The following is a 23,166-nucleotide window of genomic DNA, read 5'->3' as shown; positions in this document are numbered from 1 at the left end:
ACTCTAAGCGGAAAACAATAATGTCCTTAATTTGAATCCGTGGTTAGCTTAGACTAGTGAAAGTGTTCATGATTTAAGTGTGGAGAAATTGGGTTGGAAATATTTGGTTTGAGAAGTGGGTGCTGTATGTTTTTGGTTAATTTGTGAAAAAGATCGTTAAGCACATATTCTTGCATTCAATACCTTAATTATATGCATTGAGAAAAACAAAAGCAAAGAAAACAAAAGAGAAAAAGGAAAAAAAAAAGAGCAAATAAATAAAAATGGGACAAAATGCCCCAAAGTAAATGATGGTAGCAATGCATATGTACTATACTCAAATTCGGATGCATGAATATGTGGAAAACATAGTTAATGGGCAGTTAGATTTTATACTCTGATTACATGGATTGTCATAAGTTAGGTGGGAAGTTTAGGTTAATCAAGGATTCATATTTTAGTCCAATTGACCAATTACAATCCTACCTTGACCCTAACCCCATTACAACCCTTGAAAAGACCTCTTGATATGTGTATTTGTGCATTAAATTGTGTTGATTGGTAGAAGAAGAGCAAGCCTTAGAAAGCAAGATTAGTAGAGAACCGAGAGACTCGACCCTCAAACACTAGAGTGATTAGAGTGTATACACTTCCAGTGAGGGTTCGATGCTCGATTCTTTGTTCCCGGTTTTTATGAGCTACTTTCTTCTCAAAGTCTATTTGTACTTCATTTTTATGATTTGAATTAGTAAAATCCAGTTCATATTTGTTCTTGGAAGGTTTATTTACTTTTCACCAAGTAGGTAAAAGCATTTTACATTTAGCTACATTCATAGAGATAGGTTTCATTTCATACATCCTACCATTTTGCCTTCACTCTTTTAGTTCTCTTGAGCTTAGCATGAGGACATGCTAATGTTTAAGTGTGGGGAGATTGATAAACCCCATTTTTAGGATTTATATTGTGCTTAATTTAGTAGATTTTATCCATTATTCTCACACTTATTCATAGAATTTGCATGTTTTACATTTTCCTTCCTAATTTTGTACTATGAGTGAAAACATGCTTCTTTGGCCTTAAATTTGCTAATTTTAATCTTCTCTTATTACCATTCGATGTCGTGATATATTTTTTAAGTGTTTTCAGGGTTTATAGGGTAGGGATAGCTTAGAGGATGGAAAGGAAGCATGCAAAAGTGGAAAGAATGCAAGAAATTGAAGGAATTGCAAATCGATCATAACTTGAGTTACAGAGGTCAGAATGAGGCGGTTCAAATTGCATTGAAAAGCTAACATCCGGGGCTTCAAAATGATATGCAATTTGCCATAGTTGCCTTGCTGTTAGGTGACGCGTACGCGTGGATAGTGCGGCAAAAAAGCGACGCATACGCGTGACAGAGCCACGTGCTGCACATATCAGAAATCACTGGGGGCAATTTCTGGGCTGTTTTTGGCCTAGTTTCAAGCCCGAAAATGAAGATTAGAGGCTGCAGAGTGGGCAGAATGAGGGAAGGAATTCACCTTTCATAATTTTAGGTTTTAGATGTAGTTTTCTAAAGATTTTTAGGATTTTAGGATTTTTAGTCCTTGTCATTCTTAATTTCAGATTTCTACTTTGGTTTGGTTTAGCTTTCTTCTACTCTTATTTATTCTATACTTTAGTTATCTATTTCTCTTTGTGATTTCCTTATTTTGCTAAACTAGTTTATGAATCCTCCATGTTAGATTCAAATTCTTATTAATGCAATTTGAGGTATTTTATGTTTATTGTTTCTTTCTTCATTTGTTGGTATTGATTCCTTGCAATTGATTGTTTAGGTTTAATATTCCTTGTTAATTTTCTATGTTTTTATTTTGTGCCTTCCAAGTGTTTGATAAAATGATTGGTTGGGTTTTAAATTAGATTTCTCTATTCTTAACTTGGATTGATTATTTAGAGACTCTTGAGTTATCAAAAGTGTTTTGTTGATTGGTAATTGAGACTTGCTAGTTGGCTTAGGCTTCACTAAATCTAGTCTTTGATTACGACCTGTGAACCTAAGTTGATTTTTCTCACTTGACTTACCTTCATTGTTAGAGGTTAACTAAGTGAAAGTAAAAGGCAATTACCATCACAATTGATAATGATAATTAGGATATGACTTCTAATTATCAATCCTTGCTAAGAGCTTTTCTTAGTTTTAGTTTATTTTATTATCATTTTACATTCCTTGTTCAACATTTAAAAACCCCAAAAGTATACTTTTTCATAACCAATTATAAGTACACCTCCCTGCAATTCCTTGAGAGACGACCCGAGGTTTAAATACTTCAGTTTATTTATATTGGATTTGTATCTGTGATAAACAAATTAAATTTGATTGAGGTCTAATTGTCGGTTCAGAACTATACTTACAACGCGCTTAATTTTGTGAAATTCTTTACCGACGATTTTCCCTCCAGCACTGCTTTTCCTCCCTAACGCGGTGCTCATCCTTCTTGAAGCAGTGGACGAAACCAGTGGTTGCTTCTCCTCCCTCACGCAAAATCAGAGGTGGATTTCTTCCACTACAAAAAAAAGTGTTTAAAATGTCATTTATATTACGGCGGTTTCAAAGAACTGCCATAATATCCGAGTATTATGGCATTTTATGATGCTGCCATAATTAATTTATATAAAATGGTGATTTTTGGTAATCAGCATCATTTGTCCAAAATTTGTACAAAACATGGCGTGTGTGTGTATTTTCTGATGTAAATGTTTGAATGATGGTTAAATGCAATAATGATGAGACATGAAGCACTATTAATCTCTTTGTTACCAAAGTACCACCACCTATTTGATGTGATAATTAAAGTACTTGTCTCCTTGTTACCAATTGGAACTGAATTTTTATTTTCTAAGAGATCTGGTTGATCAAAAGTCTCTTTATGTTGTACATATTCCATCTCCTAATCAAATTACAGACTACCTAAATTTAAAGAAGGGGTTATTAAGGGAGAAGAGTAGAATTTGTTAAAACGGTATAAATAGAACTACACAATATTTATGATGATAACTAGTCAGTGTTGAGTAGTTAGTGGATTGAGCTTGCTAAGTTAGTTACAGTGGTGTTTCTTGATTAATCTTGATCTTTAATTAGTCACTAGCATTGCATATATAGAGAGTGCAAAGTCCTAACTAAACTCAGCAGCCAAGTTGAATTATACAGATTTAGCACCAGTTGATATGAAATATGCTGTTTCTATATAGTCTAACCGGAGAAGTTGAAAATTAGTGAAGCTTAAATTGTAAAATAAGATGGAATATGGGGAGTGTTTCTGAACTCACTCTATTTGGATGTTCTTTTGAACTATTATGAAGATGTATTATTGAATTATATTATAGGTTGGATGAAAAATATATAAATTTGACAAATATGTGTTTCTTTTGAAAATAATATTGATTTGATTAAGAAAGAGAAGGGAAAAGAAGATGTATGTCTATTTTAATATAGATAGCTTTATCAGTTTTAGTAAATGATTACTTCATGTCCAGGTGTCATATGGCTCAGAGCTTGGCTATCGTAGTCCAACATTGCCATGGATTTGTCTGATTTCATGGAAGATGGGAAGCTAATGTCTTATGAGAGAGCAAGGAAATATTTTGCTCAAGATCCATCCCGAAAGTGGGTAGTAGATATGCATCATTTTATATGCATCTTAGGCATTTAGAACATTCTATTATTATACTAATTGAATGATTAACTTCCCAAGTGGGCAGCATATGTTGCTGGGGCAATTTTGGTCTTGATGACTGAGATGGGTGTGCGTTTTAACGACAGTATCACCATGCTGGTAACTCATCTTTCTCTATTAAGTTATTGAATACTTGGTTTAAACAAAACAAATATGGGATAAGTTATAATGCTACTTTCTATTATTAGTGTTAATTGTGAAGGTTTATCTGCTTCTCTATCAAATCAAGGAAATAAAGTATATTGAGAAACAAAGTACTTAGAGATGTAATTCGGTATATACTGTAAAGGTTTGAAAAATTCCATTTTCTTGTTATGCATAGATTTCATCAGCAGTCCCTGAAGGGGAAGGTGTATCATCTTCTGCATCCGTGGAAGTCGCCAGTATGTCTGCGATTGCAGCTGCTCATGGTAATAAGCTCTTTTCTGATGTTTAGTTTACAGGGACTAAACTTCAAGCTCTCCTTTTTTCTTTTATTAGTAAAGACTAACGTGATTTGGCTTTTTCTCTTTTTCTTTTATTTTCAAGTTATTTCTTATCTTCCAATAATTTGTTGCCCAAAAATAAAATGATAAACAGAATTCTGAGTGCACAAAATCTTCAAGGAAAACTCCCTCAAGAACTTGTCAAGTTGCCATACCTTCAAGAGATGTAAGTAATAAATGTCTTCTTTGAAGTAGAAGACCATACTTAAGAGGATATATATTTCAATTTCAATAATTAACAATCTTTCATGCATGCATTTACTCAAATGCTTCACTAGCTACTAAGATGCATTTTATAATATTTTGTTTTGTCTTTTTTAATAGTAACCTTACCCGCAATTACCTTAGCGGCACGCTTCCTAGAGAATGGGGTACAATGAACCTTACCAAAATGTATGCTCTCTTCTCTCTATTAATAATTTCTTCTCAGCTTTTTTTAGCTTATTCTATTCTTCTCCTTATTAAATTAAAATCCATATAGCTCTATAATTATGTTTTGTTCATCAAATTAAGTCAAAATATTATGATATGATATGTATGATTATTCATTCACTTTATAGTGCACTTGTTGCAAACGGACTGAGTGGTAAAATCCCTAAGGAGCTAGCAAACATCACCAGTCTCAAAATTTTGTAAGTGTTTGATTATCCATTTTTTAATAATTTCTGTCTTTTTTCTAAAAAACATTAGGAAAAATATTCATTGTATATATCTTAATCTAAAATTGCGTAGGTCTCTAAAGTTCAATAATTGCTATGGAAATCTTTCAGTTCTTGGGTCTCTTCCACACCTTGAAATACTATAAGTCTTTTACTATATAATGTTTTGTAATTTAATTTTAATTATTTTCGGTATAAACTTTTAATATCATGAATCTATGATTTTACGTATTAAAATAATCTTCCATAAATATTAATATTCATTTATATATTAATGGCTCATATATATATATATATATATATATATATATATATATATATAATATATATATATATATATATATATATATATATATATATATATGAAGCGGTTCTGGTATGTCATTTGCTTTAGTGAAATATCATATTCCATTCTTTTAAAACCAATCAGATTTAATTTAAAATATATAAAGGGTTTAGATTGAAGAAAAAGCTTTATTGTGGACATGAAGCCAAGAAATGCATGAAAGGCATGCAACCGGTTCATTCCTTCTGCAGTGTATGAATATTGAGCATGTCGTGTGTGTCCAACTTGGTGCCAAACTAGCCATTCTCTTTAAGTGAATCTGGCTTAAATGCCAAATGTTGAGCCGAGCTGAGCTGCTTTTGGGTATTTTTTACAAATATTTTGTTCGTTCACTAAGAATTTCTCTCTCTCTCTCTCTTCAGCTCTATTACCCTCTTTCTCTAACTCTCTGCCTCCGCTTTAACGGAAATCGTCTCAATGTAGCTCTCTGCGCCCATGTCTCCGCCCTCCCTCAGCCTTCATACTGCCCCTTTCTCACTAGCACACCCCCACTGCCTACGAGTCTCCCTCTGCCCACCCTCTCCTGTCGGCTCCCTTGGCTTCTCTCCGTCGAGGGCTAGTCGTGCCTCACTCCGTCATGGGCTCGTCGTGCATCCATGTCTCTCCATCGTCAAACTCCTCCTCCCATCTCTACCTCCTTCAAGGTGCAGCTGTTAATTTAACAATTTTGGGAGATTAAGATTTGATTTATTTTGCGTAGAAAGCAGTTTTCTGATAATAATGTGATTTTAGATTGAGGATTTGTATTTTTTTTTTAAACACTAATTTAGTGATTTGTGTATCTTTTACATTGATTTAGTGGGTTTGTTAGAATATTGGATAAAGAACAATCATTGTGGAGCTGAAGGTGAGTTTTTTGCCTTACTAATATTTTTCAATCAATGAACAGAAAGCAAGTTATAATCAAATTATTTTAATCTACATTCATGATTGCTCAGGAAGCATGCAAAGTAGGATTTTGTCTTCTCTGGGCAATGGTTTCATGGACAAGATGGAATATATAGTAAGATTAAGGTTATTGTGATCATGTGCTTATGCTCTCATTATGCCCAAGAGTTAATTTATTTACCTTTGATGCAAGTTTTGAATTTTGATGTTATTATGTCTTTCCACTATAGCTTATAGTTGTTTCTTGAGCATGATTTTTTTTGGGGCAGGAGATTATATTCGTTTTTCAATTCTTTTTATTTATATTCTATACGTTATTCTATTATCCATTGAATTTCCTTTATTTTCGCATAATTTACCTTTTCTTAGATTAATTGACATTGTTGTGGCCTTAAAAATCTGTGGTTTGGTTGAATTCAATAATTTTTTTTAGAATTCTGATGTATTCTTACTACGCATTTTTGGTTGAAATGAGTAAGCTATTAATTACTGATGAAAAAGCAAATCTAGAAATGTAAAGCTTGAAATATCTCCATTGAGTTTGGCTGAATAATTGTATGTTGTCTTTACATTTGCAGGGTACGATTGTAAGCATCCAAATGATGGAACATAGGAGGCAGCGCTTGTTGAGTTTATAGCCTTGGATATACATCTTAATTCTTAAGATCAAAGTTATAAAAATGAAAATGATTAATAAAATGTGCCTTGAAGAGTCATGATTAGTAATATTTAGAGGTTTGATAAGATAGTTTATGAAGAATACTTGATTGGCTATGTAAACTGTGAATTAGTCCTTTTCACTTTTCATTTTATCTGAGTTGGTTAATGTACATGACATTGCAGTAGTTATTTATATAAGAATAGTTTCAATGAATATATTTAACCAGTTTTTGCTTTAACCTCTTAGTTGTGAATGTTGTTGCAGTTTTTATTTCAGATTGTAGTTAAGAATCATATACAAATAAATATAGTTGCAAATGTTAAACATGAAGCCAAAATATGTTGGTATCTACAAGTAGTTTTTGCTATAATGGAACTACTTGCCAGATTCGTAAAATGTTTAGTTTCACTTTTCATTGGGCATTCATTACTTGCGAAACTTGTTAAAAAAATTATATGCAATTTTTGCGGCATTGTGTTACTCGCGAATTATGTTGCGAATTTCGTATATGCAAAAAATCCACAACATTTGTTCGTGTCTTGTTATTTGAAAAGATTTATATTAGACAAATTCTATACTAATATTTATAAACAAAAGATTAGATTATGCAATGTTACATTAAATTAGGTAAAACCGGTATATAACGGATCATGACAAGCAAAATCAGGGAAAGTTCCATCTTCACCTCTTAGAAATTATAGTCAAGAAAACACAAGCACAAAGCCAATTTCAATGATAAGTTTACTGGATCGGCACTTGGAAACGTCACGAGGGGCGGTCTCTGATTGCAGGTCTGGTGCCTAGACCGTCCATCATGGGTTACTAGAACCACAACTAGAAAATGGCTTAATACAGACAGATTTACAGACAGATTTAATCTATATTACAGACGGATTTTTGGTTACCGACGGATTTTATCCCTCTGTAAAAGCCTCGTCGGAAATTATTTACCGACGGATTTTTTTCCGTCGGAAAATTACCGACGGATTTTTACCAGTTACCGACGGATTTTCCCTCTGTAAATTCTCCATCCATTTTTCGAAGATGACGAACTTTCCGACGGATTTTTCGTCGGTAATTACAGACGGATTTTTCGACAGATTTTCCGTCTGTAATTACAGACAGATTTTCCGACAGATTTTTTGTCTGTAATTACAGACGGATTTTCCGACAGATTTTCCGTCTGTAATTACAGATGGATTTTCCGACAGATTTTCTATCTGTAATTGGAACTTTAGAAAACCATTCTATACTCTAAATACAGACAGAAAATCCGTCTGTAAATCTGTCGGTAAGGTAAAATAATTTTTTTTTATTTTTTCATTACAAAATAAACTTATTTTCATACAAAATAAATATAAATTCATACAAAATAAATATAAATTTAATAAATACAAATTTTTATCTTGTATTCGAATATTTATAATATTTCAAAAAATAAACAAATTCATCGTATTATCAAACTAAAAAAAATACTATAAACAAACAAGTCAATATAATTTAAATCATAAACAAAGTGTATTGATACATCAACCATAATAATAAATAACCATACATCAACAAATTGTATTGAGTAAATTAAAAGTTGTTAATGGGTATCCAAAGGGCTCTAAATAATTTTCCTCATACTAGTAAATTAAAAGAACTATGCTGCAAGCAACTCCTATTCAATTTTCTAACTCATTTGAACAATTTTCGATGCTCTAATAATTAACTTGTAACAGAGGATTCATTAGATGAAGTTGGTGAAGGAGATCCTGTGTTAATTCCACTCATCTCATCTGCAAAATTCACTTCACTTGCTCTTTCTACTGCTGCTGTTTCTTCTTCATCATCCCAACTTTCCCCACATTTCAATTTATATACTTATACACATGCCTTTAAGGCTGGATTCCCCACTGTAATTCAGATTCTACATTAATATACATCAGTTTCAATTCCATTTCTTCAGCAAAATTAGAACTGAATGAATAGTACCAGAAAAATAACCCACCACAATCAAATGCAATCACGGGCTTCAACTTTATTTCTTCTTCCTGTATAAACACATATACGAAATGAGGGATGAAAAATCTATTCAAAATAGGAAGCACAAAGACCTATGACTCACAATTAATATCATATAGTTTCTGACCTAATCATGACTATTGAACTGAATGCTTTAAGAACTAGAAAGCATAATCACAACATAAAAATAAAAAATAAGTCAGATTAAGAATACCAAAATCCAAATTTAGGTATCCGAGGTCATAAGATGTTTTCACTAGTAAAACACACATTTATATATCTTTGTAATTATCATACTAAGTCTCTAAACAAAACATTAAGAATTTACAGAGGAATATTAAAGCAAAAGCAACGCTTTCACAAGCTCTGCTAAGCAAAAATAAGGAAAGCATGAAACACCAACCATACCTTTACTTTAAGTTTCTTGGCTCGTCTAGAAACATTGTGCTGAGAAAGCTCTCTACTTTGTTGATCCTATCAAAGAAACGCATTGCAAACACCATAAACATGTTATATATGGGGAAACCAATTGATGAAATTAATACACAGAAAATGTCAATATAGAGAAAAAATGAAAATATACATACTAACAACGCTTGCAGGGAGAAAATGCAAAATCCACATCTGAGCAAGCATAAAATAAATAAATAAATAAAGCAACATATTTCAATGAAAATTTATATATGCATGATGCAAACATGTATGTATCTTCCAAAAAGAAAAAATGTCACCTTAATAGAATTATTTGTTGAAGAACTCATAAGCACTGGCTCATTTGCAAAAAAAATGTAGTGATGTGATCACACTATCATGAGCCTCTCTTACAACTGACTGGAGCCTTTTCTTTTCTAGATTCCATACGTTTATGACACCTGATGAACCTCCAGAGGCTAGAAGGGGTTGCCCATCTAAGCCAGATAAAATAATCCACCAACAAAATCAACACAAAACACCAAAAGGCACTAAAAACCTGAAGAATAGAGGCAGCTCCATATTTAATCTTTGGAACAAGAAGAAAGACATGATTACCTTATTTAGGTAAGTATCAGGATGCATTATACAGCTGGGGCTAAAACTCTGAAGTCTGATCAAGCAAAATGTGCCCAAATGGGAAAGGGTTCTGATCCATAACTCCCTTAAATGCAACCTTAGAATAAAAGATTCAAATGATGGGTTAAGGGATAGGAAGAGGAATGCAAAAATTTATACTGAACAAGCATTTGATAGCTTACCAATAATCAATAACTACATCACCAAAAGTTTTCGCTGGATTTATTATCTGCAAGAGAAAGCATTCATCTAAGTGTGTATCTAATCTAAATCCAAAATCAACTTCCTCAATTTTTAGGATCAACTCGTCAGCTGTAATTCCAAAATCTAGAGGAAAGTCCAAAACGTTTTGTTCACAAACAACAATTTCAAAGTTGTAGCTTTTGTGGCATAACTTCAAATACATGTGCTTGACGAATTGAGAAATGAATTTTAGGGAAAGATGGCAGAGGGAGACTTGACTACACTAGCAGATTTTCATACTTTATTATTCACATGGTGTAATTCAAGTAGGCTAATTTCTACAAATTTTAAGGAAGCTATTTGCTCATGCACCGTGGATCACAGTCAGACAAACAAGATATTTAAAATAAATAAATAAATATTAATAGAAAAAATGAACAAATTAATGAGAAAGAAAAGGTTAAATAGAGAGAGGATACGGTATCTTTACAAGAAAGAAAAAGATAAAATGAAGATCTTCTTCCACCAATCTATCAATGATTTATTTGCTCAAACTATTCAGATAATCTAGCTTCAGCCAAGACGAGTCTATTACCTGCAATGAGAGCACGACATTAACAACATCATATAGCCTCTCTGCTTCGATTGGCTCACCAGCAATCTTCGGTGAAATTTTGGAAAGTAATAGAGCAGCCTGAAAGTAGCATATTTAGCAATATGGCAGAATAAATCATCAATATTTATGTCCAAAAAAAAAAAGACTCCTGTTACGGCCTGGCCCAAACTCACACGGGTTAATCCGACTCGAGTTCCCGCCGGCCCAATAACGCGTCCTCCACCCGATTCGGACACGCGTCCCGTACGGCTTGCACACAGCCGTGGGACAGCGCCCTTGGGGGTATGGGCCTGACCACTGGAGGGGCCCACTACTGACATGTATATAAGGGGGAGACTGGCTCTCCCCCCAAGGTACGTTACATTCTTTACACCACCTCCTTTCCGCCTGCACATATTCTGACAAGAGCGTCGGAGTGTCTTTGCAGGTGGCACCCCCCCTCTGCACGCGAAGTGCTCGAAACCTCGCATTCCCGAGACCAGGAAACCGCGACCAGACGAGCCTCTCCACCATTCCAAGTGTTGACCTCAGGGTCCCAACCCGAATCGTCCGGTACCCGACTTACCGAACATTGGCGCCGTCTGTGGGGACTTCGTCCATGGATTTCGTGTTGGTCCAGACTGGGATAGGTTCCGAGGTAGCGCCTCCCGTGCTCGGGGGAGGCGCCGTCGCGACGGAATCCCGGCAACAGCAACGGTCACCCCCGAGGGATGCGACACAGACTCACAAGAGACGCCCCTTCGGGGGGACGGGTGATAATCACGCTAGGATAATGCAAGAACTACGCCACAGAATGCAGGACTTAGAGCGCAGGCTAGCAGAAACAGAGCGCGACCAACGCTCCCCAGAGCGGAGCCCCACCCGTTCCCGTTCAAGGAGCCGCTCGAGGCGCACGCCGAGCTCCCAATACGAATCGGAGAGCACTAGGGGGCGGGTACGCCCCAGAAGAAGAAGTCGCGACCCCATTATCTACGCCCGACACGAAAGGCGGCGCGCGTCGAACAGGGGCGACGAGGAAGCTCACCGTGAGAACAACGAGTCGAGAAGAACTGCCCGAGGACCCGTCATAATAGGAGCGACTCCTTTCCACACTCCGTACTCGAGGTCCGACTACCGAAACACTTCGACAAGCCGACAGACATGAAGTATGACGGAACGCAAGACCCCCTGGAACACTTGACGGCCTTTGAGGCCAGGATGAACCTAGAAGGGGTGGGAGACGAGGTCAGATGCCGCGCTTTCCCGGTCACCTTAGCGGGCCCGGCAATACGGTGGTTTAACAACCTCCCGCAAGGCTCGGTGACCCAATTTTCCGACATCAGCCACGCCTTCTTGGCTCAGTTCACCACTAGGATTGTCAAAGCCAAACACCCAATTAATTTGCTGGGGGTGACACAAAGACCCGGAGAGCCGACCAGGAAGTACCTGGACCGTTTTAATGACGAGTGCTTGGAAATTGAAGGTCTGACGGACTCAGTGGCAAGTTTGTGTTTAACGAACGGACTCTCGAATGAGGACTTCAGGAAACACCTCACCACAAAGCCCGTCTGGACAATGCAAGAGATCCAGTGCGTGGCCAAAGAATACATTAACGACGAGGAAGTCAGCCGGGTGGTGGCTGCCAATAAACGGCAGCCGGCCTATAACCAAGCCCGGCACTTCGAAGCTAGAGAAAGACCAAAGGAACACGCCAGGGACGGCGGCCCGAGTAAACCACCCAAACCGTTCCCCCGAGTTGGGAAGTTCACCAACTACACCCCCCTCACGGCATCGATCACAGAAGTTTACCAACAGATAGCAGAAAAGGGGATACTGGCGAAGCCCCGACCACTGAAGGACAGGACGGGAGGAAACAAGAACCTCTACTGCGAGTATCACAAGGGTCACGGGCACAAGACCCAAGACTGCTTTGACCTAAAAGACGCCCTCGAGCAAGCTATCAGGGACGGCAAACTCGCCGATTTCGCCCACCTTATAAGGGAACCAAGGAGACGCAACCGAGACCATGACACCGAAGATAGATCCCGACCAACGAGGTGACGACAAGAACCAGAAGGTGACGACCACGGCCTCACGGTGGTAAACGTGGTAACGGCCAGAAATACCGCCCCGAAGTCGAAATCGGCACAGAAAAAAGACGCCAAGGTCCTAGCGATCTCCACCTCACCCGTTAGAAGTCTTAAGGGTCTCCCAACTATCTCTTTCGGCCCGGAGGATCAATGGTTCGATGAGGCGCCGGAAAGTCCGCCCATGGTCATCACGGCTAAGGTCGGAACTGGCCTCGTCAAACGAATCCTGGTAGACACAGGGGCAGACTCAAATATCATGTTCCGAAACGTTTTCGATGCCTTGGGATTGAGAGATTCCGACCTGACGACCCACCAACACAGTGTGGTAGGGTTAGGTGACCACTTCATCAAGCCGGACGGAATCATCACACTCCCGACCTCTGTGGGACTAGGGCAAAGAAGAAGAATAGTCATGGCAGACTTTGTGATATTACGAGATTCGACGGCTTATAACATCATCCTGGGGAGAAAGACCATTAACGACTTGGGGGCAGCTATCAGTACGAAACTACTGGTGATGAAGTTCATCACCGATGACGGATCCGTGGGATCCCTCAGAGGCGACTTGGAAACGGCGGTCGCTTGCGACCACGCCAGCCTTTCTCTCAGAAAGAAATCCAAAGAAGCGTCAGGGGTCTTCCTGGCCGACCTGGATGCCAGGGTAGACGACAAACCCAGACCAGAGCCAGAAGGAGACTTGGAAAAGTTCAGAGTCGGCGAGGAGGACGATAAATTCACATTCATAAACAGAAACCTCCCCCACGAGATAAAAGAGCCTTTGATGGAAATGATCAGGGCCAACGCCGACCTCTTTGCCTGGACACCTGCCGACATGCCCGGGATAGATCCCCAGCTCATGTCGCATCACCTGGCCGTAAAGGCAGGAGCCAAACCAGTGGCCCAGAGAAGGAGAAAAATGTCGCAGGAAAGGGCGGAAGAGGTGGCCAAGCAAACGGCCAGCCTCTTAGAAGCGGGATTCATCCGGGAACTGGACTACTCGACTTGGTTGTCGAATGTGGTTCTGGTTAAAAAACACAACGGGAGGTGGAGAATGTGCGTATACTACTCTGACCTCAACAAGGCTTGTCCCAAGGACTGCTACCCCCTACCTAATATTGATGCACTCGTCGACGCAGCGGCAGGGTACAGATATCTGAGCTTCATGGACGCCTACTCAGGGTACAATCAGATACCGATGCACCGACCCGACGAGGAAAAAACGGCGTTCATAACGCCAGGGGGCATCTATTGTTACAAGGTAATGCCGTTTGGTCTAAAAAATGCCGGAGCCACGTACCAAAGGTTGATGAATAAGATATTCAGCGAACTCATGGGCAAAACAGTAGAAGTCTATGTGGATGACATACTCGCGAAGACCGCACGACCTGACGATCTCCTGAGCGACCTTAACGGCGTTTTCTCGTCCCTACGACAACACGACATGAGGCTTAATCCGCTCAAATGCGCGTTCGCCATGGAGGCCGGAAAGTTCCTGGGCTTCATGATCACTCAAAGAGGAGTGGAAGCCAATCCCGAAAAGTGCCAAGCGGTCCTTCAGATGAAGAGTCCGGGTTGCATCAAAGACGTCCAGAGGCTTGCCGGAAGACTGACAGCTTTATCCCGCTTCCTCGGTGCATCGGCAGCAAGAGCCCTACCCTTCTTCAATTTAATAAGAAAGGGAATAACGTTCGAATGGACCCCAGCTTGCGAAGAGGCATTCAACCACTTCAAGGAAATCTTGGCGGCACCACCAGTTCTCAGGAAACCCAGAGCCGGAGAACCGCTCTACCTCTACCTGTCAGTAACCGAGGAAGCGCTTGCCGCGGTCCTCGTTACAGAAGTGGCAAAGACACAACAGCCCGTTTACTTCGTGAGCAAGGCACTCCAGGGACCAGAGCTGAGGTACAGCAAACTGGAAAAACTGGCGCTGGCGCTCCTAGTGTCCTCCCGAAGGTTAAGACAATACTTCCAGAGTCACCGTATAGTCGTGAGGACAGATCAGGCGATTCGACAAATACTGCAAAAACCTGACTTGGCTGGTAGGATGATGACCTGGGCCATCGAGCTCTCGCAATATGACCTACAGTATGAGCCCCGACTTGCAATCAAAGCCCAGGCAATGGCAGACTTTTTGGTGGAGGTAACAGGGGATCCTCCCGAAGAAACAGACACACGGTGGAGGCTTCATGTCGACGGAGCCTCCAACCAAACGTCCAGAGGAGCAGGGGTCATCTTGGAAAGCCTAGCAGGGGTCATCTACGAGCAATCGACCAAGTTCGAGTTCCCAGTGTCGAACAACCAAGCAGAATATGAGGCTCTCCTAGGCGGACTAATGTTGGCTCGGGAAGTCGGGGTGACGAGGGTCGAAGTATGCAGCGACTCCCAAGTCGTCACCTCACAGGTAAACGGAAGCTACCAAGCCCGGGACCCCCTCCTCCAAAAATACTTGGAAAAGGTTAAGGAAATGACAAGACAGTTCCAGGAGGTCATCGTCCAGCACGTTCCAAGAGAAAGGAACACACGGGCAAACCTCCTGTCGAAGCTGGCGAGCACAAAGCCAGGATCGGGCAACCGGTCGCTAATCCAGGGCATGATAAAGGAACCAACGGTCGCCCTCCACTTGACGGAGTCGAGCCCCTCATGGCTAGACCCCATCACCAACTTCCTGGAACTCGGCAAGTTACCCGAAGACGAGAAAGTAGCCAAAGCTTTGAGAAGGGAGGCGGCCAGATATGCAATCATACAGGGACAACTATTCAAAAAGGGACTTAGCCAGCCCCTATTGAAGTGTTTACACCCCGACCAAACGGACTACGTGCTCAGGGAAGTCCATGAGGGGTGTTGCGGACACCATATCGGGGGCAAAGCCCTAGCAAGGAAGCTCATTCGAGCAGGATACTACTGGCCGACAATGATGAAGGACTCAAAGGAATTCGTCAGAAAATGCACGAAGTGTCAACAAAACGCCAACTTCCACAAGGCACCGGCCTCCGAGCTAAGCTCGCTAACGACTACACGACCTTTTGCACAATGGGGAGTCGACCTCCTGGGACCTTTCCCGGTCGGCCCAGGACAAGTCAAATACCTCATTGTGGCCATTGACTACTATACCAAATGGATAGAGGCTGAACCGCTAGCCACGATATCGTCCTCCAACTGCCGGAAGTTCATGTGGAGGCAGGTGATAACCCGTTTCGGTATCCCGGAGGTCGTTATCTCAGACAACGGGACCCAGTTCACCGACAAGAAGTTCATGGAATTCCTCTCTGGCTTAGGGATAAAGCAAAAGTTTTCCTCAATAGAACACCCCCAAACAAACGGGCAGGTAGAGGCCGCAAACAAAGTCATCCTTCTTGGCCTAAAGAAACGCCTAGACAGTAAGAAAGGAAACTGGGCTGACGAACTCCCCTCCGTCTTATGGTCCTACCGGACAACCGAGCAAAGTGCCACGGGGGAAACTCCCTTTCGCCTAACATACGGGGTCGACGCGGTAATACCAGTCGAAATCGGCGAACCAAGTCCCCGACTACTACTCGCGGGGATGAGCGAAGCGGTCGAGAAAGACCTGATTGAAGAAACAAGGGAGATGGCCCACCTAACAGAAGCGGCGCTGAAACAAAGAATAACCCTGCGTTACAACGCAAAAATCCTCAAACGAGACTTCGAGGAAAAGGACCTCGTCTTGCGGCGCAACGACATCGGCGTCCCGACCCCAGGAGAAGGTAAGCTGGCGGCAAATTGGGAAGGTCCCTACAGGGTAAGGGAGGTACTCGGCAAAGGCGCTTACAAACTCGAAAAACTCGACGGCAAGGAAATACCCAGAACATGGAACGCAGGTAACCTAAAGAGGTTCTACTCCTGACCCACCGGCTCACCGACCAGGGAGCCTAACCAGATAGCTGATATTTGCCCTATCTACACGTTAATTCATCTTGTTTAATTACTTGGTCAAATACTTGCCCAACTGACGAGTAATTTTCACTTGTTCAAATTTTTTACTTGATAAAACTTTCTTACTTCACATCTGTTTCACATTACTAAAACCTAAAACGGCACCCCGGGATTGATCACCCTGGAAGCCAGACGGCTCATAGGCCTCAACCAATTCGACGACGACGCGACCAAATCGGTCCAAACTGTTACCAAATGTGAAAACGGCGAGACGGGCACAAGAAATAAGCCCGCCCAGAATAAACGGTAACACGCTAACGGCAACACGACAAAACAACGAAATAAGTACAAATCACAGCAATCAAACGACGATAACTTATAAAGCGTCAAAATATGGAACGGACAAGTAAATTGTTCAAAACAAACAAAACGACAAAATATCCTAAGTTACAAGACTTCACTTCCTCGGCATATCAACAATTTTTCCGTCCTGGATAGTCTTGAAAACACCAATTGACGACGTCTCGAAATCAGGAGCAGGAATCCTCAGCTGAGCCTTCAGGGCATCTTCGGTCATCAAGATAGCATTCTTCCCTTGCTCCTTGGCCACCTTAAGCTTCTTCTTAAGCTCAGCGGCCTCTGCTTTAGCGGCCTTCGCCTCCGAGACGGCCTGCTCCCGCTCCTTTTCCAAGGCGACAACCCGACCCTGAGCAGCGTTCAGTTGACCCTCCAATGTCATCTCACGCTCAAGAAGCCGGGCCACGGTCTCATCGGACGCCTTCAACCTCTCCGCAACAAACGACGACTTCTCCTCAGCAGCACTGAGCTTCCCCCCCATCTCGGACAGCTGACCTTGGGGGAGCTCAACTTGAGCCTTAAAGTCATTGTTCGCCTTAGCAGAGGACTCAAGCTTCCTCCGAAGCGCCTCCATACCGGATAACTCAAATTCGGCCTTCCGAGCTATCACGGCCCCACGAAGCAAGGTGCGATACATCCACCTCGCCTGCCCGGACAGCTCGGTTTCATGAAAATGCTCTTCTGTCCCGGGTATCAGTTGGGAGTCAATGAATTTGGTAGCATCAAAGTTCCTCTCCATTATGGTAAGGGCCCCTTCCGGGCTGGAAGACATCTTTCGCTTCTTGGGAGTATGGATAAGCTCCACGTCACTGTCCGGATGAGGGGTGAGAGTCACGTGCCCATCAGCGGGCCCTTCATCGCGGGTAGGGGAAGCCTGACCCCCTACGGTCTGTTTTCCCGACGTTTCGGTATCTCGGGTAGGGGATGCCTGACTCTCTTTCTCCCCTGAAGGACCCTCCGACTTACCAACGTCCTTCTCTTGGGCATTCTCGTCATCACTTGCCTCAAAAAAGGTCTTCATCAGATTCTCAAGACCGGTCACGGTGGCAGACATTTCCACTGCAGCAAACAACAAGCACGATTAGTCGTTAGATCGGAAAGAGAAAAACAACGACTAAGAAACATAGGCAAACAAAGAAGACAACTCACGAATATAGCTCCTGGCGGCCTCCCGCTCACCCATAAGAAGATGTGGGTTCACGGGGTTCTTTTCAAAGATAGCAAGAAGGACGTCAGCTATCTGTCTATCTACAGCCGACAACCTTTTGTACGACACTTTGACGAAAGGATTCGACCCCGCGCCAAAACTCCAGTAAGTCTGGATAAGGCGCTCCCCCTCTAACGACAACCAGAAGGGGTGACGACCCTTGACGGGACGAACCTTGAAATACTTATCCTTAAAACCATGGTAGGAGTCCTCAAAAAGGCTAAAAATCTTCCTACCCTGGGCAGCACGGAAAGAAAGAAACCCTTTCCTCGCCTTCCCCTGTTTGGAGGGGTTGGTAAGGTTGAAATAAAAAAGAAAAATGTCCACCGACGCCGGCAGCTCCAAGTACTCGCAGACCATTTCGAAGCAGCGGATCGAAGCCCAACTGTTCGGATGAAGCTGAGACGGGGGGACGGATATCCGGTTCAGCAGCGCCATTTGAAACTCGGAAAACGGTATCCGAACGCCAACTTGCGTGAACATGGACTTATAAAACCAGATCCAATCGGGGACACGAGGAGAGTGAAAATTGAGCTCATAAATACGCTCATGGGGAGCGGGGACAATGGCCTCGTAGTTGGCCTCTTCGTCAGTCCCCCCACACAAGTAGCCGGCTTGCCGGAACTCCGTCAATTCCTCCAAACCCATCTGGTTGGGTGAGCTCCTTATATCATCAGTCACCCAAGCATACGGGTCGTAAGCCGTACCAGATCCGGAAGACCGGGAGACAACGCGAGGCATACCTACAGCGGGGTACCACTCCGTTAGTCTATGAGGTCGGGAGCCCGAAAAAACTCAGAAACTACGCCTGTTCAACTCAATCATGACCAGACACGGCTAAAAACTACGCCTACCACACAAACCACCCAAAAAACCTATCCTGGAATGGTACCCCTTCCCTAACTCACCTACCCCAACATTGAAAAACCCTTCAACAAAAATAAACTAGCCATGCAACAAATGCAAGCAACAATCGCACAACAACAGGACATAACACAGATACCAAAGGAAAGAAGCCAGGAAATTACCTGGAACGATGAAGGAAACTTGGACTGAAAGTTGAAGCAGGAGGGAGTTCGCACTGGAAGCTTTGGATGTTAGGGAGAGAAGGAGTTGGAAATAGTAAGAGTGGGAGGTGGACAGGGAGAAAACTGTTTAAAAACCACCTCCAAAAGCGCGAAAGGAAGCAGGGGCAAGATAGTCTTTGCGCACGGGTTTTTTCAAATCATTATGAGCATTAAATGCCCAGCGCGGAAAACGAAACGGCAAACAGATGGCACAGCAGATCAAGAGACACGCGCACAAGAGATGCGTCTCTCCCACGATCAGCCGACCCAACGACAACGTACGAACGTAGACATCACGCGCCACCAATGGCCCTCACGGCCATCGCTGACGCGTCGGGGGCACTATTACGGCCTGGCCCAAACTCACACGGGTTAATCCGACCCGAGTTCCCGCCGGCCCAATAACGCGTCCTCCACCCGATTCGGACACGCGTCCCGTACGGCTTGCACACAGCCGTGGGACAGCGCCCTTGGGGGTATGGGCCTGACCACTGGAGGGGCCCACTACTGACATGTATATAAGGGGGAGACTGGCTCTCCCCCCAAGGTACGTTACATTCTTTACACCACCTCCTTTCCGCCTGCACATATTCTGACAAGAGCGTCGGAGTGTCTTTGCAGGTGGCACCCCCCCCTCTGCACGCGAAGTGCTCGGGACCTCGCATTCCCGGGACCAGGAAACCGCGACCAGACGAGCCTCTCCACCATTTCAAGCGTTGACCTCAGGGTCCCAACCCGAACCGTCCGGTACCCGACTTACCGAACATCTCCATTATTTATTTATTTAGTTTCTGATAATTAAATTATGGCTCAACATTTGAAGTTAATGGAATAAATATTAGAATAATAAATTTAAAAAAATAAAATTCTGCAAACATAAAACCTAAATAAACTCCATAAAACTTAAATTTCTACATAAACAAACATAAAAGAAACTAACCACATAGTAGGAAGAGATTACAATATGATGCCATAAATTTTGAAGATGGTTGGAAAAAGAAATCGTAGCTACATGAGTGCAAATGTACCTTGATTGACACAAAGCGAAGATAACTTTCCCTGCTTCCTGAGAAAAGCCTTGAGCCGGCTCGATTGGCATATCTCTGTAGCTTTATACCATATGGAATCCAAAGTTCTTTTCTGATCCTCTTGCAATCCTAATCTATATGACTTTTCATCACATTGACCTGTAGCAATGTTCTTCAAGCTCTCCCCTGTTGATGAAGTACTACAGAAATCACCATCTGTATCCATTTGAAGACAAGCTTAGAGAAGAAAGTTCAACAATATGAAACCACTCCAATTTTGCCAACACCATATAAGGAAGGGAAAAGTCAAGCTCACCTCTATTGGTAGCACCTTTCAAATATAACTTGTCATCAGTTGCATCAGCAGGTGGATATTCTTTGGCACTTAATTGTAGAAGCGCTGCTGTGAACCATGTTCTTTGATTCTTTGACATTCTCAATTGCTTCTCTGTTTCTGAATGTACTTTTAACGCATGACTCAATTTCTGCATGTCTGCTTCAGCTAAAACGAAGAAAACACCCCGTCAGAGACCGTAGAAATAAGATAATGAGCAGCATAGAGTTCTCAATGGGAAGCACAGGCATTAATGGCATTAAAAGTTATACAGCCAATATACACACTCAAAGCTAATAATTATACTCTTAAAGCACTAACAAGTTTGTCTAATCAAGAATCTTCTTCTGATTATAACAAGAATTAACAAGATAATAGATGAAAGAACCCACTCGGTACTAAAGTCATTCACATAAGGACGTAAAAAGAGGACTTGGCCAATTGCCTGAAATGAAAAAATAGGAGTGATGATTATAACAACTTCATCAGAAAAGTAGACATTTTAAAAATTTAAAAAGAGAGTATTTTAAGTTAGAATAAAGAAGATATGAGTTTTAAAAAGATGAGAATTTTAAATCTAAACATGAGTCAAGAGAAAATACAGTGTTCACATAGATCACAAATTTCCTGACCTGTACAATTGCAAATCCAACTGACGCATATCGAGTGTATTGAAGAACTTTCTTTCTTCCAACCTCGCCTTCTCTTTTCTGAAGATCTTGCAACTTCAGATATACCTGTGCAAAATTATGAACAAAATTATGAACTGCTTAATAGACATTTTATGAACAAAATTAAATTCACAAAGTAGACAGCATTCAATATTATCATTGCTTATGAACAATTATGAATAAAAAATTGATTAACGAAGAAAACGAAACAATCGATTTCGTGAGAGAGTAACGAGCAAAAAGAAGCGTCAGCTGAAGAAAAATACAAAATACGAACGAATAGAAAAGTTAGGGTTTGCGATCTACCAGCTGCGCGAAGGGAATCTGACAAAGAAAGCGCTGATCTGGAACGAAAAGAAGCTCGGAATCCGACGGCGACGGATCTTCTACGGTGGCGGTGGAGGTTGTGTCTGTGTAGGGGCTGCGCGGTGGCTGTGCCGCTGAGGGGCTGCGAGGCTGTGGGGGTTGCGGGGAGCTGCGAGGGCTGATGCGGGGGCTGCGTGGCTGCAGTGGTGGCAGAGACTGCGGTGGCTGTGGGCGGCAGGGTGCAGGGCGAAGTGAATGGCGAGTGAATGGAGTGAATGGCGAGTAACTAGGTGTGAATGGCGAGTGAATGGAGTTAATCTTCAACTAGGGTTTTCAATATTTCCGACGGATTTCATTTAAATTACAGACGGAAAATCCGTCTGTAACCACTCGCACGGAAAAAAAATTAATTTTTCCGACAGAATTATAGACGGATTCTCTTTTCCGTCTGTAATTTATACTAATCTATTTTTTTGTTTTTTGACAAAAAAATCCCTCTGAAATTCCGTCTGTATTTCAGTGGGATAAAATCCGTCGGAAATATCTGTCTGTAATAACTAGTTTTCTAGTAGTGAACTGGCACCGTTGTCACGATGATGTCGGAGCTGGTCAAGGTCGAATATACGTTCGTGGAGTGCATCGTTGGTGTCAGGGACGTTGTTAAGCCTTGTCGGGAGAGTTAAACAACATCTCCATCACCTCCTCCGGCCGTACTAAACCGCTGTCACGTACATCATTGCCCAGGTCACCACCATCATCTAAATATCTTGTTCCAGAGGCCGCCTCGTCCATGCCAATGTCCAGTGACATTTCCTGCATGGGCGGACGTACACTAATTATTTAGGGGGACCATAATTCAAGTGACCAAACAATTTCTTATAATTGATACTGTCCTCATCAAGAAGTGCAAATTATATTACAATCTATGATCCTTATGAAATATAAAATTAATATTTCAATTCAAATTAAGATATTCAACATTTAGAACGATAATGCTAGAATTTTAGCATCAATAATACAAAATCATAATTAAATATTTAAATAACAAAAAAATAACTTAACAAAACAACCTATAATTACATACACACATAACAAATACTATTAAATTCACTTACTGATCAAACACATAGAAAAAAAATATATAAACACCATCAAGCTAGACTAACAGAAAATTAAATTTATTTTATTTAACTCAATAAAAAACTAAAAGTAATAGTTACTGTTGCTTCATTTGCAACAATAAAAGTGCCTCGTTCAGTACATCAATGCATCAGAAAATCAACAAAAATTCCCATAATCAGCAACAATTCCCATAAATTCGATTTCTGAATCAACATACACATCAGCAACAAAAATAAAATTGAATCCATATTTGGTAGCCACTCAACAACCGCCACACAATTGATGCATCTTCCAACGAATAGATACTGTAACGGCTTCATAGATCCTTGAAGCCACTGGGCAAGGTCACCAAATTTGGCATACAAACAAAATCTACAGCCTTTACCTCAAATTGGAATGTTGATAATTTTGGCTTGTCATAATTATCAACTACCTAAGTATCTAACAGAGGAAAATGTTCAATATCAAGTTGAAGGGACCTAAGACTATTATAACTGGAGAATCTTAAAAATTAATTACAAAA

At 41.3% G+C, this 23,166-nt stretch overlaps 3 protein-coding genes and 3 long non-coding RNA genes across 7 annotated transcripts; 4 read left to right on the top strand and 2 right to left on the bottom strand.

Annotated features, from left to right (window-relative positions):
* Nucleotides 1-3,236: 3,236 nt before the first annotated feature.
* On the top strand, nucleotides 3,237-4,963 carry LOC112782264 (uncharacterized). The gene is made up of 5 exons (XR_003816146.2): nucleotides 3,237-3,795; nucleotides 4,019-4,106; nucleotides 4,276-4,347; nucleotides 4,506-4,574; nucleotides 4,742-4,963. It is a non-coding gene; the product is annotated as an uncharacterized lncRNA (long non-coding RNA).
* Nucleotides 4,964-5,276: 313 nt separating this feature from the next.
* Nucleotides 5,277-6,900, top strand: LOC140182705 (uncharacterized). The gene is made up of 3 exons (XR_011878748.1): nucleotides 5,277-6,033; nucleotides 6,125-6,189; nucleotides 6,653-6,900. It is a non-coding gene; the product is annotated as an uncharacterized lncRNA (long non-coding RNA).
* Nucleotides 6,901-8,314: 1,414 nt separating this feature from the next.
* Nucleotides 8,315-9,264, bottom strand: LOC112784544 (uncharacterized). 2 transcript variants are annotated; one of them, XR_003193931.3, is made up of 3 exons: nucleotides 9,151-9,264; nucleotides 8,729-8,771; nucleotides 8,315-8,647 (listed from the first exon to the last, which is right to left on the bottom strand). It is a non-coding gene; the product is annotated as an uncharacterized lncRNA (long non-coding RNA). The 2 variants fall into 2 exon arrangements; XR_011878984.1 differs by having other exon boundaries at nucleotides 8,315-8,633.
* A 2,467-nt stretch (nucleotides 9,265-11,731) lies between these two features.
* LOC140183130 (uncharacterized) lies at nucleotides 11,732-12,631 on the top strand. Its single transcript, XM_072231148.1, has one exon. The coding sequence runs from the start codon at nucleotides 11,732-11,734 to the stop codon at nucleotides 12,629-12,631; it is 900 nt and encodes a 299-aa protein (XP_072087249.1).
* Nucleotides 12,632-12,841: 210 nt separating this feature from the next.
* On the top strand, nucleotides 12,842-13,817 carry LOC140183128 (uncharacterized). Its single transcript, XM_072231147.1, has 2 exons — nucleotides 12,842-13,684; nucleotides 13,797-13,817. The coding sequence occupies exons 1-2, from the start codon at nucleotides 12,842-12,844 to the stop codon at nucleotides 13,815-13,817; spliced, it is 864 nt and encodes a 287-aa protein (XP_072087248.1).
* A 6,163-nt stretch (nucleotides 13,818-19,980) lies between these two features.
* On the bottom strand, nucleotides 19,981-22,340 carry LOC112783883 (uncharacterized). The gene is made up of 5 exons (XM_072231146.1): nucleotides 22,221-22,340; nucleotides 21,522-21,807; nucleotides 21,177-21,281; nucleotides 20,527-20,712; nucleotides 19,981-20,426 (listed from the first exon to the last, which is right to left on the bottom strand). Exons 1-5 carry the CDS (start codon nucleotides 22,338-22,340, stop codon nucleotides 20,191-20,193), a joined length of 933 nt encoding a protein of 310 aa, XP_072087247.1. The 3' UTR covers nucleotides 19,981-20,190.
* Nucleotides 22,341-23,166: the final 826 nt, after the last annotated feature.

The sequence above is a fragment of the Arachis hypogaea genome, chromosome 20, assembly GCF_003086295.3.
Source record: "Arachis hypogaea cultivar Tifrunner chromosome 20, arahy.Tifrunner.gnm2.J5K5, whole genome shotgun sequence".
In the NCBI taxonomy this organism is placed as follows: Eukaryota; Viridiplantae; Streptophyta; class Magnoliopsida; order Fabales; family Fabaceae; genus Arachis; species Arachis hypogaea.
This window is presented reverse-complemented; position numbering and strand designations above follow the sequence as displayed.